Source organism: Erythrolamprus reginae, chromosome 8 (genome assembly GCF_031021105.1).
Source record: "Erythrolamprus reginae isolate rEryReg1 chromosome 8, rEryReg1.hap1, whole genome shotgun sequence".
NCBI classification, from domain to species: Eukaryota; Metazoa; Chordata; class Lepidosauria; order Squamata; family Dipsadidae; genus Erythrolamprus; species Erythrolamprus reginae.
The window spans coordinates 36,717,383-36,736,277 of NC_091957.1; the positions used below are offsets into that span (position 1 = coordinate 36,717,383).

At 43.2% G+C, this 18,895-nt stretch overlaps 1 protein-coding gene across 1 annotated transcript in view; it reads left to right on the forward strand.

Annotated features, from left to right (window-relative positions):
- Positions 1-18,895, forward strand: part of LOC139171430 (ligand of Numb protein X 2-like) — a 72,983-nt gene that overhangs the window by 45,127 nt on the left and 8,961 nt on the right. The window contains exons 3-6 of the mRNA XM_070759660.1: positions 738-955; positions 6,071-6,267; positions 8,067-8,426; positions 17,297-17,497. Of these exons, the coding sequence (XP_070615761.1) occupies positions 738-955; positions 6,071-6,267; positions 8,067-8,426; positions 17,297-17,497 (976 nt within the window). The remainder of the gene's footprint in view (positions 1-737; positions 956-6,070; positions 6,268-8,066; positions 8,427-17,296; positions 17,498-18,895) is intronic.

Consider the following 18,895-nt stretch of genomic DNA (forward strand, 5'->3'; position numbering starts at 1 on the left):
CCAAAAGCTGATCAGATGATGCTGGGACCCTGCAACCGTCATAGATAGGAATCCCTTGCCCAGTGTTGGAATTTTTATCGTGTGACCACAGGGATGCTGCAAATGGTTGTTAAGCATGAGAGATGGTCATAAGTCACTTCAATGCTATTGTAACTTTGAACTTTCACTAAATGAACTGTTGCAAGTTGAGGACTGCCTTAAAGATGTACATCGCCTTTGGTTTGGGAATGCATTACATTTAATTATATTATTCCTTATGGGAAAAATTCGTTTGGCACTCTTCATTTTTGGTATTGGCTGGGCCAAATTAATGATGAGTACTGAGGTATCTGTGTATATTTGATCGATAATTCATTAGGGACTGTTTTAATTTTTTCCCCTCTAGAGTAGTGTTTCCCAACCTTGGCCACTTGAAGATATTTGGACTTCAACTCCCAGAATTCCCCAGCCAGCTTATGGGAAACACTGCTCTAGAGTACGTATGTCCAACCTTGGCCACTTTAAGGTGTGGAACTTCAACTCCCAGAATTCCTTCCTGTCTATTCTGTCCAGAAGTCCTGAAGTTGCCAAAGTTGCATTCTCGTGCTGTAGAAGTGCTCTGCTGCACTCATTAATTCATTGCTCTTCTTAAAAAGCATCCCAAACTCAGAAACAACTTGGAGAAACATTTCAGGAGGCTAATTTAGGGTGTGAGAGGACAGACGTGGAACTCTTTTGGGAACTGTTGTCTATTGCAGGTGTCCTGGCTTCAAGAAATACCTGGAGCGTCTGGAAAGGAAGAGGAATCCTCGGTCCAGGGTGAAGGGAGACTCTCTTCCCAGGCTGGAAGCAAAGGCTGTGAAAGTTTCCGAAGTCTCAAACGGAGTCTCCTCTTCAGGGACAGTAGCTGCCGTCGTGTCGCCAGAGGTCCCAGATCCTGGGCTGGTTAACCCGGCCTTCGACGGGAGCGAAGAAGGTAGGCATCTCCTGAACGGCTAGAGAAACGAAGGCTGATGGAGGTGGGCTGCTAAAGTGAGACAGGGACTTATGCTCGGCCCCGTGGCTCTGAGTGCTAGCGGAGCCCAGCGCAATTCTGCTGCTGCACCTGGGCAGAAGCAAAATCACGCATGGATAAGCACGGGCACCCACGTGTCCGCGTGCAATTTCGCTACCTGCCCAGGTGCGCTGGCATAATTTATTTATTTGTTGGATTTGTATGCTGGCCCTCTCCAAGGACTCACACCATAATAATTGCGCTGGACTCCGCCAGCCCTCAGAGCCATGGGGGAGAGCCCACGTCACCGTCCCACCTTAGCAGCCCACCTTTGCGTGTGAGCAAGTTTCCGGAATAACAGAACCGAGAAACAGAGTTGGAAGGACCTTGAAGGTCTTGTAGTCCAACTGTGGTGGAAGGTCTTAAGCATAAAACCTATCAGGAAAGACTACAGAGAGGGGCGGCATACAAATCTAATAAATAATAATAATAATAATAATAATAATAATAATAATAATAATAAATGAACTCAATCTGTATAGTCCGGAGGACAGAATGGAAAGGGGGGGACACGATCGAAACATTTAAATATGTGAAAGGGTTAAATAAGGTCCAGGAGAGAAGTGTTCTTAATAGGAAAGTGAACACAAGAACAAGGGGGCACAATCTGAGGTTAGTTGGGGGAAAGATCAGAAGCAACGTGAGAAAATATTATTTGACTGAAAGAGTAGTAGATGCTTGGAACAAACTTCCAGCAGACGTGCTCGGTCAATCCATAGTAACTGAATTTAAATATGCCTGGGATTAACATATATCCATCCTAAGATAAAATACAAATACAAGGGCAGACTAGATGAACCGTGAGGTCTTTTTCTGTTGTCAGTCTTCTATGTTTCTGTGTGTCTAACTCCCTGCACAAGCGTTTGTCCAGCCTCTTCTTAAAAGCCTCCAGCAATGGAGCACCCACAATCTCTCAAGGCAAGTGGCCCTCGTGGTCCGTGAATTCTAGTCCGGCCTTAGGCAGGGAAGCTGGCTGGGTGAACTTGGGCCAATTGGTGTCGCTCAGGCTAATTCACGTCACAGGGTTGTTGTGGTGAGGAGAATAGCAGGAGGCAGTCAGCGTTAAGCGTGTTTGTTGCCTTGAGTCATTTATAAAAAAATAAAGGCGGGATAGAAATAAATAAATAAAAATAAATTTTAAAAATGATCCCATGTTTTGCTAGCTGTCACAATGCTGTGAAGAAATGTCTTCTCTTCGTTCTCATTACTTCTTTCGCTTCCCGTTGCGAAAAATTGCATACAGCTCACAGTAGAACTCAGGATTCAACCACAAGGGCGGGTGGTGATTTATTTATTTATTTGTTTGTTTGTTTGTTTGACACCTATGCCGCCCAATCCCGAAGGACTCAGGGCGGCTTACAATAATAATAGAAATATAAATAGATACAAATCAATAAAAAGAAGTTGAATATAATCTAAACTATGTAAAAACCCCATATTAAGAGAAACCCAGTTAATATAACACAGTCACGATCCCATACATATATACCCTTCATACAGTATGACCCTGTCAATTGTTAGTTCATAGCCCCCCAGGCCTGCCAGGTCTTTGTGGCCTTACAAAAGGCCAGCAGAGTGGGAGCAGTAGGGACATCAGGGGAGAGTTGATTCCATAGAGCTGGGGCAGCCACAGAGAAGGCCCTGCTCCGTCGCCCCTCCAACCTGCATTGCTTTGTCGACGGGACCCGGAGAAGGCCAACTTTGTGCTCTTATTGGTCTCTGGGAGGTATGCGGCAAGAGGTGGTCCCGTAAATAGTCTGGCCCTGAGCCATGTAGGGATTTATAGGTGATAACCAAAACTTTGAATTGTGCCCGGAGAGTAATGGGAAGCCAATGCAGCTCGCAGAGCATCAATGTTATATGGGCATACCAGCCATGACAGCTCTCTAGGCTGCATTCTGAACTATTTGCAGTCTCCGAACACTCTTCAGGGGTAGCCCCATGTAGAGTGCGTTGCGATAATCAAGACGGGAGGTGATGAGGGCCTGAGTGACCGTGCAGAGACCCTCTTTATGAAAGATCATAATAATGATCATGAAAATCTGCCAACAATCCGTCTCAGAGAAGACCAAGGACCCCACTGTTCTTCCACTCTCATAACATGAAAATTGTTGCAGGGATCAGGTATGGCTAATCTAAGAAAGAGGAGGATTACGGGTGACACGATAGCAGTCTTCCACTATTTGAGGGGCTGCCAGAAAGAAGAGGGGACAATCTGTTCTCCAAAGCATCTGAGGGCAGGACAAGAAGTATTGGATGGAAACGTCAAGGAGAGATCCGACCTAGAATTAAGGAGACATTTCCTGACCGTGGGAATAATTAATTAGTGGAAAGGCTTGTCTCCAGAAATGGGTGATCCATTGTTGGAGGTCTTCAAGAAGAGGCTGGACAGCCACTTGCCTGAAATGATCTGACCTTGGATTAGAAGACCCCCAAGGTCCCTCCAACTGCTATTCTGTTATCTGCTAGCAGTTTTCAACCGTGAAGCTTTCATCTCACCCATCTACCTTTCATCTTTGCCTTCCTATATTGACAAGCATTGGTGAAACGACCCACACTTTATCAGCCTTTTTCATGTGTAATAATAATAATAATAATAATAATAATAATAACAACAACAACAACAACAACAACACAACAATAAAAACAACAACAACAATAGATTAGATTAGATTTATTGGATTTATATGCCGCCCCTCTCCGAAAACTAGGGGCGGCTCACAACAAGATAAAAACAATACATAATAATAATAATAATAATAATAATAATAATAATAATAATTTATTAGATTTGTATGCCGGCCCTCTCCGAAGACTCGGGCGGCTCACAACAACAATAATAACAATGTTACAATGGAAACAAATCTAATATTAAAAAAACATTTTAAAAACCCATCATTTAAAAACCATGCAACACACGAATACCATACATAAAATATAAAAGCCTGGGGGAGGTGTCTCAATTCTCCCATGCCTGGTGATACAGATATCTTCAAGTTGCCAAGGTTGGGAAACACTGCATTGGACAACGGTCTCAGGCTTCCTGGAAAGGCCAGGTCTTTTCCGCTTTCCGGAAGGCCAATAGGATGGGAGCAGTCTGGATCTCAGGAGGTAATTGGTTCCAGAGAGTTGGAGCAGCCAGAGAGGAGGCCCTTCCCCGCAGACCCACCAGCCAACACTGTTTGATTTAACTGTTATGAAATTTATTTGATGTCTGTCTCATCTCAAATAATTCCTGGCGGCTCACAGGATAAGAAGATTAACAAGAAAAACTTTAGATAAAAATTGACAAAGCAGATAAATTAAAATAATTAACACAGGAGGGCGACAAGGGAGTTGGATCCATGGGGGTGGGTGGGAGGTGGGAGTAGCTTTTAATTAGTCAGCCACCTCTGGTGTGAAGCTCCCTCGTGGAGTCTCCAAGACTTCAGGCAGCGCCAGGTTGTCTCAGGGGTTAAGAGGTTCCAGAGGGCAGGAGCCACAGCAGAGAAGCCCCTGCGGGACCTTGCCATCTGGCATTCCTTGACTGACGGGATCCGTACAAGGCCTCCTCTGCTGGCGTAGGTGGGACCGGGTGGTTTAATGCCATCAGCATGAGACGGTTCCTCAAGTGGCCAAAATTTAAGTTAATTTATTTAATTTAATTAATTTATATTCCACCCAATCCCATGGGACCCAGGGTGGCTTATAACAATAAAATAGAAAGAAAATCAAATATAAATATAAAATTGAGAAATATGTATATGAATAACAGGTGTTATAATTAAATCTCTAATTGTTGTAAAATGAATAGTAGCAAAGGAAATCTTAAAGCGTAGAATAGGAGTTGATATGTGTGCTGTAATAGTATTAACAGATATTTATGTATATTTGTTCTGATATGTTTTTACAATGTTATTTTTTTTCCAATTTTTGTGGTGTCTTTTTTGTGGGTTTTTTTTTCTTTTTTTGTGGTGTTTTTTCTCTCTTACTTTGTACTTTGTTTTTAAAGTTTATACACCAATGCAAATTAATTTTAAAAAGCATATATAAATATAAAAGTATACAAAACAGTAAAAAACCCATTGAGTGATCAATAAAGCCCCTAAACAAAAACTATACAGTCATACACACAAACACACCTAGCAAATCCCAATTCGGCTGTGACTAGATGTTAACTCTCACGGCCCGCAGGTGTATCGGCAAAGCCAGGTCTTTGTGGCCTTTCAGAAGGCCAGTAAGGTGGGAGCAGTACAGACATGGGGGGGGGGAGTTGGTTCCATAGAGCCGGGGCAGCCACATAGAAGGCCCTCCCCTGCATGCCTGCTAACCTGCATTGTTTAGGCGACTTTTAATGGAAGATGGATTATTTGTATTAAAACAAAAATTTACGGGGGGGGGGGGGGGAATAGCCAAAATTCCACCTTCACCAAGCTGGAGATTTATTTATTGTCTTTAGAATAGAATAGAATTCTTTATTGGCCAAATGTGATTGGACACACAAGGAATTTGTCTTGGTGCAAATGCTCTCAGCATCCATAAAAGAAAAAGAGACATTTGTCAAGAATCATGAGGTAAAAAACACTTCATGATTGTCATAGGGGTCAAATAAGCATTGAATAAACAATCAATATTAATAAAAATCTTAGGATACAAGCAACATGTTACAGTTATACAGTTCTAAGTGGGAGGAAAAGGATGATAGGAATGATGAGAAAAAACTAGTAGAATAGAAGTGCAGATTTAGTAAAAAGTCTTGTTGTTGAGGGAATTATTTGTTTAGTTCTACTCTATTCTATTCTATTTTTATTCTATTCTACTCCATTCCTATTCCATTCCATTTTATTCTAATTCCTATTCTATTCTAGTCACCAAACATCCAAATTTATTGTATTTATTTATTTATTGTATTTATATGCTGCTCATTCCGAAACAGACTCAGATTGCAGGAAAGGATGAGAAGGATGCAGGTTGTTCACATTTGCTGTACATTGTTAAATTATTATCATTATTATCATCTTCCTCTTCTCCTCATGCTCTTTCTGACCTCTCTGCCAGATTTACCTCAGAGAGCGAGTCTTCTGGCGGAGACAAACGCCATCGAACTCCACCGCGAGGACCCCGAGGAAGAGCTTGGCATGCGCATAGTGGGTGGCAAAGACACTCCTCTCGGCAACATCGTGGTGCAGGAGATATTTCCCGATTCCATGGTGGCTGCCGATGGAAAACTCGCACCCGGAGACCACATCCTAGAGGTGGGTTTGCTACACGGTGGAACCCTCATGGCCGAAGGACCGGCTGGTAATCAGCTGTGGCAGATTTTAATCAGAGTTAAAAACTAGTGAGATCACCAGGATTTGGGCAGGTGGTCCTCGACTTACAACCACGATTTCTAAGCGAGGTCAGTTGTTAAGGGGTTTGCCTCATTTTACAACTTTTCTTGCCACGGTTGTTAAGTGAATCACTGCAGCTGTCAAATTAGTAATCCGGGTGTTAAATGAATCTGACTTTGCTTGTCAGAGGGTCGAAAAGGGATTTAACTTAACTTAAATTTAACTTAATTTATTAACTGTATAGGCCGCGCAAATCCTGATGGACTCTGGGTGGCGTACAACAATAAAAGAATATAGAACAATTTAAAACCGAAATACTAAAGGGTGGCGGCAGTGCGAATCTCCAGGGGGAGCTGATTCCAGAGAGCCGGGGCCGCCACCGAGAAGGCTCTTCCCCTAGGCCCTGCCAAGCGACATTGTCTGGCTGACGGGACCTGGAGAAGGCAGACTCTGTGGGACCTAACCGGTCGCTGGGATTCATGCGGGAGAAGGCGGGTCCCGGCAAGTAATCTGGTCTGATGCCATGAAGGGCTTTATAGGTCCTAACCAACACTTTGAATTGTGTCCGGAAACCAATTGACAGCCAATGCAGACCGCGGAGTGTTGGAGAAACATGGGCCTGCCTAGGAATGGCTGCATTTTGAATGATTTGTAGTTTCTGAACACTCTTCAGAGGTAGCGCTATGTGGAGAGCGTTGCAGTAGTCGAATCTCGAGGTGATAAGGGCATGAGCGACTGTGAATAGAGACTCCCTGTCCAAATAGGGCCACAACTGGGGTACCAGGCAGACCTGGGCAAACGCCCCTCTTGCCACAGCCGAAAGATGGTGTTCCAACGTCAGCCATGGATTGAAGAGGACGCACAAGTTACAGAAGAAGCAGAGCTGGATCCGAGGCTTTTGCGCCCAAAGCACATGATTCGCTTCTTCCTTGTTCCCACCTTTCCCCCTGGTTATTGTTGAGTGTCCAATCAGGCGCCAACCAATTGTTTGGGTCATGGTCATTGTCTTTGCGGGGTGATTGATTCGGCACCCCACAGCGTGACCTTGGAAGGCTGATTCCTTTCATGCTGAGCCCTCCTTTGTCCTGCCCCACAGCTCTCCCTGCCCTTCAAGCCTGGACGGCTGCCAGGGAGCAATGCTCAGGGTAGCAGGAGTCCTTTGCAGGATTTCCTTCCTACAGTGCTCATCTCTGAGAGGCGGGAAGGGTATCCTGAGAGAAGGACATTTAGGAAACCAGCGGCCGATTAGGTCCCACAGAATTGGCCTTCTTGGGTCCCGTCGACTAAACAATTGTCATCTGGCGGGACCCAGGGGAAGAGCCTTCTCTGTGGCAGCCCCGGCCCTCTGGAATCAACTCCCTCTGGAGTTCGAACTGCCCCTCCTCTCGTTCCAAAAGACTTTGAAGACCTACCTATGTTGCCAGACATGCGGCAATTGATGCATTCCCTGTTGACTAGCAAGATTTATTTGTGGTATGATTGAGTAGTATTGACTGTTTTTATAATAGTGGGTTTTAGCTTCAGTTTTTTAATTATTGGATTTGTGTTAAATTGTTTATCATTGTTGTGAGCCGCCCTGAGTCTTCGGAGAGGGGTGGCATACAAATCTAATAAAATCATTATTGTTGTTGTTGTTGTTGTTGTTATTATTATTATTATCATCATCATCATCATCATCATCATCTGACCAGCCCTGGTTTCTCTTCTTCTTCTCCCCCCAGGTGAATGGGGTGAACATCAGCAGCGTGACCCACTGCCAGGCCATTGCGCTCTTGCGCCAACCCTGCGAGGAACTCCATTTCCTTGTGCTCCAAGAAAAGGGCTTCACCAACCGGACCCCTCCGCCAACAGCCGTGAACCAGGAGGTGGTCCATGTTATCCTCGTCAAAAGAGACCGATCCGAACCCCTCGGCATTAAATTGATCCGAAAAACAGACGAAGCTGGGATTTTTATTCTGGACTTGTTAGACGGAGGGTTGGCAGCCAAGAATGGGAAGCTGCGTCAGAACGATAAAGTCCTTTCTATAAACGGTCAAGATCTACGCCAAGGGACGCCTGAAGCAGCGGCGCAGATAATCCAGGTAAGTTCGAAAGACTTTGTTTAGTTCTCAACTTATTTGGGGACCATTTGAAGCTACAACAGTACAGGAAAAAAGTGACTTGTGATCGTTTTTCACAGTTAACAACCATTGGAGTATCTCCATAGAAGCACAGAAGATTGACGGCAGAAAAAGACCTCCTGGTCCATCTAGTCTGCCCTTATACCTTTTCCTGTATTTTATCTTAGGATGGATGGATGTTTATCCCAGGCATGCTTCAATTCAGTGACTGTGGATTTACCCATCACGTCTGCTGGAAGTTTGTTCCAAGCATCTACTACTCTTTCAGTCAAATCATATTTTCTCACGTTGCTTTCGATCTTTCCCCCAACTAACCACAGATTGTGCCCCCTTGTTCTTGGGTTCACTTTCCTATTAAAAACACTTCCCTCCTAAACCTTATTTAACCCTTTAATGTATTTAAATGTTTCGATCATGTCCCCCCTTTTCCTTCTGGAACTGGAAAAGGTGCAAAGATGGGCAACAAGAGTGATAAAGGGAATGGAGCACACCCCTTATGATACCAGGTTGCCACGCTTTGGTCTCTTCAGCCTTGAAAGACGGCGTTTTAGGGGTGACTTGATCGAAGTGTATAAAATCATGTATGGGATAGAAAAGGTGGATAGAGAAAAATACTAGGACAAGGGGGCCCTCCCTAAAGCTCATAGGTAAGAAAGTGAGGACAAATCAAGGGAAATATTTCTTCACCCAGAGGGTCGTTGGTTTATGGAATTCACTTCCAGAAGAGGTCGTGACAGCTGTCAGCCTTGATAGCTTCAAGGCAGGATTAGACAGATTCATGGATGCCAAGCATATAGATGGTTATTGAAACGGATGTCTAAATGCTGCCTCTATGTTGGTTGAAGCAGGCAGGATTCCCTTGAGTACCACTTGTTGGGGGTCAAGGGAAAGGGAGGGTCTTGCCTTCTCTTTCTGCTGAAGATCCCCATGGACAATTGGTGGGCCACTGTGGGACACATAATGCTGGACTCGATGGGCTTTGGCCTGTTTCAGCATGGCTCTTCTTATGTATATTCTTATGTTCTGTCCTCGACTAAATAGATTGAGTTCATGAAGTCTTTCCTGATCAGTTTTGTAGCCCATCTTTGGACCCATTCAATTTGATCCATATCTTTTTGTAGATGAGGTCTCCAGAACTGAACACAGTATTATTCCAAATGGGATCTTCCCAGAGCTCTATACAGTGGGATCACAATCTCCCTCTTCCTGCTTGTTATACCTCTAGCTATGCAGCCAAGCATTCAACTCGCTTCTCCTACCGCCTGACTGCACTGTTCACCCATTTGGAGACTGTCAGAAATCACTAAGACTTTTAGGTGCTGCAAGACTCCTGAAGAATTTTGATCACATGAGTGTGGGGATGTTTACATTGGTTGTAAATGCGAAAACTTATTTATTTATTTATTAATCAGATTTGTATGCCGCCCCTCTCCGCAGACTCGGGGCGGCTCACAGCAATAATAATACAATGTAAACAAATCTAATATTTAAGTTAATTTAAAACCCCAATTTAAAAACCAATCATACATACTAACATACCATGCATAAATTTCATAAGCCTAGGGGGAGGGAAAGTCTCAATTCCCCCATGCCTGATGACAGAGGTGGGTTTTAAGGAGCTTACGAAAGGCAAGGAGGGTGAGGGCAACTCTGATATCTGGGGGGAGTTGGTTCCAAAAGGTCGGGGCCGTCACAGAGAAGGCTCTTCCCCTGGGTCCCGCCAAACGACATTGTTTAGTTGACGGGACCCGGAGAAAGCCAACTCTGTGGGACCTAACTGGTCCCTGGGATTTGTGCGGCAGAAGGCGGTTCCGGAGATATTCTGGTCCGATGCCATGAAGGGCTTTATAGGTCATAACCAACACTTTGAATTGTGACCGGAAACTGATCAGCAACCAATGCAGACTGCGGAGAATTGGTGTGACATGGGCGTATTTAGGGAAGTCCATGTGCTCTCGCAGCTGCATCACAAGTGCATCACAAAACTGGTCACAAGTCACTTTTTTCAAATGCCATGGCAACTTGGGTTGCTAAACAAGTGTCTGTAAGTGGAGGACTTACCTGTAGCGACCAAACCTGCCCCCTCCTGCATTCAAAGCCTGTTTGCCAGTGCGGAGATTCGGCCTCTCCCCAAAACAGACTGTAATCACGTCAGATAATTGCCTTGCACGTCTCCATTTTCCTGTCAGCTCAGAAACAGATACATCAAAGTAAATTGTAGTCTGGGGTTGGGCTTTTTAAAAAATTTTTTTTTGTTTCTTTGATTTTGGCACGGAATTCCTGGAATCCAGGTTCTGTTTGCGCACCGAAGTCTCCTAGCTTTCCAGACATGTTTTTTCCCCCTTTGAATGCGTTTTAAGTGTTTTTTTCAAATACTTCATAAACATTAGAGCAGTGTTTCCCAACCTTGGCAAGTTAAAGATATCTGGACTTCAACTCCCAGAATTCCCCAGCCAGCGAATGCCTAGTGTGTGAATTCATGTTGTTGTTGTTGGTGGTATGGAGTTAAACAATAAATGAAAACCATTACAGTAATCCCTTGCTCCTTCACGGTTCATCTTTTGCGGATTCTCTACTTCACGGGTTTTCAAAGAGGGCTTAAATCCATTAAATCCATTAAAAATTCATAAAATTCTTCTACAGTACTTCTGTACTCTATTAAAGAAACTGGTAGGATATCACATGTAGTTCCAGCTGAGAAACATTATAGAATGACTGTTTAATGCAAAGGGTGGGTTTTAAAAGTCCAAATACAGTGATACCTTGTCTTACAAACTTAATTGGTTCTGGGACGAGGTTCTTAAGGTGAAAAGTTTGTAAGATGAAACAATGTTTCCCATAGGAATCAATGGAAAAGCGATTAATGCATGCAAGCCCAAAATTCACCCCTTTTGCCAGCCAAAGCGCCCATTTTTCCGCTGCTGGGATTCCCCTGAGGCTTCCCTCCATGGGAAACCCCACCTCTGGACTTCTGTGTTTTTTCTGCAGGGGAATCCCAGCATCGCAAAAATGAGCGCTTTGCTGGCAATGGAAATCCGGAGGTGGGGTTTCCCAACGAAGGGAGCATCAGTGAAATTGCAGCATCGCAAAAACACCGAAGTCCTTGAAACCCCACCCTGGACCTCTGTGTTTTTGCGATGCTGCGATTTCACTGAGGCTCCCCTCGCTGGGAAACCCCACCTCCAGACTTCTGTTGACAGCGAACCGTCTGTTTTTGCACTGCTGGGATTCCCCTGCTGGGATTCCCCTGCAGCATTGGAAAAACACAGGAGTCTGGAGGTGGGGTTTCCCATGGAGGGGAGCTTCAGGGGAATCCCAGCAGTGCAAAAACGGGTGCTTCGCTGGCAACGGAAGTCCAGAGGCAGGGCATCCTAGCGGCGGCGGTAGGTTTGTAAGGTGAAAATAGTTTGTAAGAAGAGGCAAAAAAATCTTAAACCCGGGGTTTGTATATTGAAAAGTTTGTATGATGAGGCGTTTGTAAGATGAGGTATCACTGTACTCGTTAAATACATTAAAAACTATCTTTCCTCTACTTCACGGAAATTCATTTTTCACGGGTGGTCTTGGAACACATCCCCCATGAAAAATGAGGGATGACTGTATTGGTAAAATAGGAAAAAATTGGGCCATTATGGAGTAAGGATAGCAAGCACGTGTGAAGAAACACAGATGCAATAGAAACACAAATACAAAGAGTTAAAGCAAATATTTATGTACTGAGCAGTGTATTTATTTACTAGATTGATACCATCACGCATCTCAGGCTTGTGACTCTGGGTTGTGTACACAACTAAGAGGAAAAAAACAATTACAATAATTAAAAAACAATTAAAAATACAATTAAAATAAAATTAGTTGCCCAGAGTTGTAGTTACAGTCAGATGGGAAGCATAGACATTTAATAAATAAATACAGTTAAAACTGTAACAAAAGTATGAGAGAATGTTGTACACACTACACAGCCATTTAATGGGCCCCACACTTCCATGGGATCCCCAAACCCCAAGAGATTGGAGGGTCTTCTGGCAAATTTTGGGCCAATTTTACATACTGTGTTAAATCAGGGGTCCCCAAATTTGGCAACTTTAAGACTTGAAGACTTCAACTCTCAGAATTCTTGGAGTTGTAGTCCACAAGTGTTAAAGTTGCCAAGTTTGAAGACTTCTGTGTTAAAAGGAGGGTGCCACAGCAGAAAAGGCTCTCTTCCTAGGTCCTGGGTTGATGTTGGCCCATAGCGATGACCCTCCTGCCAGATCTGATGGGATGTTTAGTAACTGGGGAGAGGTTGTCCCTCAGGTAACATGCCATGTGTAGCTGCATTAGTCATCTCCAACACCTTGAGTTGAACCCAGAAGCAAACTGGAAACCAGTACAGCTCACAGAGCAGAGGTGTAACCTATGCGGTTCTAGAAGCACACCTAACTAATAGAAAGGAAGAATATTTATAACTCAGGGAGGTACTGGGTGGTCCTTGGTGCTTTCTGAGCTTAGCAATAGCACTTAGACATAGGTACCACTTCACAAGTTCTTTGCAGCCCCCTCTTAAGTGGTTTACAGTATCAGCAGCTTGTCCCCAACAACCTGGGTCTTCGTTTTATTGACCTTGGAAGAATGGAAGGCTGGGTAAACATTGAGCCCCAATACTGTATTCTAACCACTGCACCACCATGGCTCTTGGTGGTTTTTTAAAACTAGGGAATGGGTGGGGGGTCTTAGGCGTGCTTCTAGAACCTCTGGGGTCCTCTGAGCTTGGTGGCTTTCCTGCAGATGTTTCATTTGCCAAATAATAATAATTATTATTAATAATAAATGTTTATTTATCATGCCCTTTTAACAAAGGGCATGACAGCAAGCCATATAAACTAACAAAGACAGACAGTAGGCAATACACACACAGCTAAAACACAACTAATAAGACCACAAAACTTGTTAAAACCATTCCCAACCTCTCCAATGTCTTCTCCTTTTGCTGATCCCCAGAACAAGGATGTTTCAAGCTGCTGAATCAAAGAGGAATGTCTTTAGTGCCTTGCAGAAGCGCAGAAAATTCTCCTCTACTTAAGCGCTAAGGAAAGATGGTTCCACAGACATGGGGCCAGATCTTGAAAGGCCCTGTAATTTTGATGTTGCTGTACATGTCTGTGGAACAGTCAATCTACCCTTCCCTGCCGAGCGTAGTGGTGTATACAGAGATAAATAGGTCGCCAAGTAATTTGGTGGGTTTGAGCACAGGGCCTTAAATACCATCACTAACAGTTTTAATTGGATCCTGGCTCAAATTGGCAACCAATGTGGATATCTGCTTGAGGCCGATATGTGGGATGACCTGGAGAGGTTTAGAACCACCTGGACGGCACTATTTTGGACCTGGGATAGTAGTGAACAAGATGGCAAGCCTGCCCATAAGCTCTTACAATAATCTAAGTGTGATGTTACAAAGGCTTAGGTGACTAAGCGAGCAGTCTCGATTGTTAAGAACTTGCGGATTCTCCAAATATTCAGGTAGGAAACCTCAGCAGAGGTGAGCACATTACTTAGTTTAGGGACACTAATGATGTTATCTAGTTTGGGTAATGAAATGCCTGCAAGAGAAAATAGTCAAGTTCAGAGAGCTCACTAAGGATGCCTCATTTCAACCCTGAGCTACAAATATTATCCTCCATTGATACTAGGTAAGATCACCAGTGCATTGATGATGTTACCTAGTTGGGTAATGAGAAGTCTGCAAGAAAGCAACCAAGCCCTGGGAGTACAAAGGGCCCCATAGCATCCTTGCCTGCACTACTGCCTTTTGCCCCAATTGAAGCTTTCAGATAGTTTTCAAGAGCAGCCCAATGTAGAGGCCAAAACAATATTTATAGAAGTATTTGTGGCTGTGGGTTGAACTGTGAAATCTTTGATGATCTCTGAGTTTGGTGGTTTTCTTGAAGACTTTTCATTACCAAACTTGGTAACCTCATCAGCTCTATTGCTCCTGTTGTCTAATTTGGTAATGGAACATCTACAAAAAAGCCCCCTACCACATTCAGAGAGCATTTGGATGCTGATGATAAATTACACACAAACAGCAGAGGAAGAAAAGATGCATTGTTTGTAAGGAATTCCATTTGGTGATTAAGATAATGGGTAACTAATCCCCTTTCTTTCTAATAAAGCCAAGAGAAACTCTGTTGACAGGCTGGTCTGCTGACTCATATTTTATTGTGTAAACCATAATTGGTGTGATGTACAAACCTTAAGCTTTATACTGTGGTTTGCTAATCATAATTATGAGATTGCATTGAGTAAACAACAACATTGCGCTGTAGTCTGATGTATCAACAGGTTTTAGAATAATTCTATTCGTAAATGAGCAATTACTTTAGGCCAAAGTGTTCCTTTGAGCTGGGTTAAAAGTAAATCTAAGACTTCAACAGAATAAACCAATACTAACTTGCATTAAACTTGCTCAAAAAAATAAAGGGAACACTCAAAGAACACATCTTAGATCTGAATGAATGAAATATTTTCACTGAATACTTTGTTCTGTACAAAGTTGAATATGCTGACAACAAAATGAAGTTGATTGTCAATCGGTGTTGCTTCCTAAGTGGACAGTTTGATTTCACAGAAGTGTGATTTACTTGGAGTTATATTCTGTTGTTTAAGTGTTCCCTTTATTTTTTGAGCAGTGTATTTCAACAGAGCAGTGTATTTCAAGGTTATACATTATAAGTTGTCAATTCTGACTGTACATTCTTTACAGTAATCTTACCCTTCCTGTTATAAGAGAGGAATTTCATTTTACACAATTTTAGAAGGGGGAGGGATCAAGAATTCCTTCTCGGACATTTCTGTGGCGATTTCCTGTTCTGGCCCTAAATTTTGGATGCAAGGCTAAGCAGCTAGAACAGAAACTGCTGTGGTTCTTTAACATGGTTGCACAGTGGTTACAATACATTATTGCAGGCTAATTATGCTGACTGCCAACAGCCGGCAGTTCTATCCTGACCAGCTCAAGGTTGACTCAGCCTTCCAACCTTCTCCGGTGGGTCAAATGAGGGCCCAGATTGTAGGGGGCAAGAGGCTGTAAATTGCTTAGAAGGCTGCAAAGCACTGTGAAGCACTACGAAGCAGTCTATGTCTATTGTTGAAGTCATGTTGGGTAGAACAGTGTTTCCCAACCTTGGCAACTTGAAGATATTTGGACTTCAACTACCAGAATTCCAGATATCTTCAAGTTGCCAAGGTTGGGAAACACTGCTATAGATTGCAATTGGAAAAAAAAGGGTACATTTTTAGATATACTTATCTGTTTCAGGTTGTGAAACTGCTTGGAAGGACGTGAGGGAGGGAGCAAGGAGAGTGGGGGGAGAAGGAAGAGAAGGAGGAGGAGGAAGATTTGGCTACTGAGCGGATAAATTTGGTCTGGAGATGCAAAATCCACAATGTGCACTGGTAGAACTTTGAAGAGAGGAGAAAATTGGGTGGCACCATAAAAGTTGCCATATAACAAAACGAGCCCCAAATCTTCAGTGGTCGAGGAATTATAGGAGCAGAAGATGATCCAGGCAGACTTGTGATGCCTCCATCATTAAAAAGGAAGAGCCTCCAGCTTCACCAGAGAACTGAGAATGGAAATACTGTATTATTTAGTCAATGAATTCTAACCAATATTCTGAAACAAGGCAGATTTCATTCACCGAGTCAGAGAAAAACATCACTCTAGATCAGTGTTTCCCAACCTTGGCAACTTGAAGATATTTGGACTTCAACTCCCAGAATTCCCCAGCCAAAGTCCAAATATCTTCAAGTTGCCAAGGTTGGGAAACACTGGTATAGAACACCAGGGTAGAAAACGGGAACGAGGCCACCTTAGGCATGAGTGGCTACTGGGTGGCTTGGGTCAATCCCCAGGAGACGCTGAGTTCTAATCCTGCCTTGAGCACAAAGGCTGATGGGGGGACTTTGTCCCTTCTCTCTCGTAGCCTAGCCCCACCTCATAGGGTGGTGGTTGTGAGGGAAAATGGAAGGAGTGTTAGGCATGTTTGTCGCCTTGAGTTATTTATACAAATGATAAGCTTAGGATATAAATAGTGACATGTTTCATTAGCAATAATGAGTTGTTTATTGATTGTGCAAATGGCTAGTTGTTTATTAAGTTACTATTTTTATTTCAATTATTTTAGCCTCTAGGCTACAGGCTCGCCTCCTGTATCAGCTTGTACCAGGAAGGTTATGTGTGGGGTTTTTTTTTTTTTGTCAAATCACCCTGGTATATGGAAGGAGCATACAGCTTCCCTTTTGCCTCTCGGCCCCACTATTCCAAGGCAGATGTGCTTTTTTTTAAATATAGCCGCCAACTATAATATATAAGTGTAACAAATTTTTGTTGATAATGGAAAGGAAGGGAGACTACTATAATCTATTTCGGACTTATTTGCCTTCATCAGTAGCCATATACATATTGGGTGCCCTAGTTTGACAAATATTGAATCAGATACAATGTTTAACATTTATTTAAAACTACTAAAATTACTTAGCTTTTGTTAGTCCTCCACTAACTTCATCAGAGTATTAAAATCCCCACTGAAGACATAGTTGATCTTATATAATGCTGCTCAATTTGTTCATTGCCCGCATTGAGCAGCATTATATAAAATCAACTATGTCTTCAGTGGGGATTTTAATACTCTGACGAAGTTAGTGGAGGACTAATGAAAGCCAATTCCCGGAGGCCCCTGAGAGTCTTCCAAGGCCTCTGCTGAAATGATCTCCGGGAAGGGGGGGGGCAAGAGTGGTTGGGTTGCTTCCCTTCTAAGCGTCTCCTTTTCTGTGGTGTCCCCTGACAGAGCAGCGAAGCCCGGGTGAGCTTTGTGGTCCTCCGTCCGTCCGGGGGTGCAGCATCCCGGGAAGCCGCTGAGGACAGCAGCGGCAGCAGCACTGCCTCCAATGGCAGCAGTGGCGGCAGCAGCACGGAGGAGCCCCGTGCAGCAGCCAGTCGCCGAAGGGCGGAGCAAAACCACTTCCGGCAAAGGTCCAACTACCAGAAGGTACTGGCCACTCCCGTCAGTTTGGTTGGGATGTCTGCTCTGCTTTGAGCAACGATTGTGATGCAAATGCCGTTTGTGAAGGAACGATACGACATGCAGGGTGTCTCCAGCTTAGGACCGATTTTCTCTCTAGATATTCAGAACTGTACAGCAGGACTTGACAAGATGCCAGAATTTATAGTGTGGCAATTTAGGAGCCAGTGCAGAGAAATAACGACGACACTTTTGTAGAAAAGAGTAATAAACAGTTTTACTCTTCAGTGCGTTCAAAATATTTTCTGTTTTAGACTTCTATTTACAGGAACAAACTTTGCTTTAACTATATGCAATAAAGCTTACTTACATGTAGATACTAAACCAATCCAGGTTTCTCCGTGTCAACACTACAGCTCTAACTCAATAAGTAACTCACGCTCAAAACAGCTCCAGCCAGCCAACATAAACAGCCAACAACCATTGTAAAGTTGCTTTGCCTTTTATAATGCTCTGACCCAATCAGGTTGCAGTTTACACCCTATGACTGTTTAACATGCTTCTTTTACCTTCTATGGCAACATAATGGAATATCACTTGGAATTGAGCTAATCCTTGACACAACCATTGCGGCACTCATGTTGAGCTAATTCTTCACACTTACAACAATTGCACAACTCACATGGTCCATCCACTCGTCACTAACCGTGGCAAGCATGCTCATGCAAAATCTACTGCCACAGATAGGGCTTCTGTCTCCTGGAAAAAATAGTATGATTAATAAATTTTCCATACCCTGCTATTCCCATACAGATGGTCCCTATAGGGCAGGGGTGGGGAATTAATTTTGTCATGGACCGCATGAGAAATTGGGATGGTTTCAGAGGGCCAGATTAATATAATTAACTCAGTTCTACCCAATACTGTATATTATTGGGTAGAACTGAGTTAATTATATTATAAATTCTAATTCTAATTATATATTATATTATATTATATTATATTATATTATATTATATTATATTATATTATATATTATAATTACATTATAACTATAAATTAATTGCCAACCCTTCCTTCCTTCCTCCCTCCCTCCATTTCTCCTCCCTTCCTTCTCCAGAAGCTTCTGTCTCTCTGATTTTCTCTGGCTTTTATTTCTGCTTTTGGGCAGTTCTTTACTTCTCTTTCAAAATATTCCTTTCAGGTGCCTCTCTTCAACCAACCTATATTGTCAGTTGAGAAAACATAGTGGAGGCTTTGCCTGAAAGTAGCTTTGGATTCCTTTTCTTCCTCTTCCTCCCTTTTCCCCCCCTGAGAGGTGGGGTGGGGGGGTTTCCTTTCAATTTCTTGGAAAGGCCAATGAAACCAATGAACAATTTAAAAATGAGCATTTATTGGACTTTTGCAAAAGGGCATGGAAAGAGA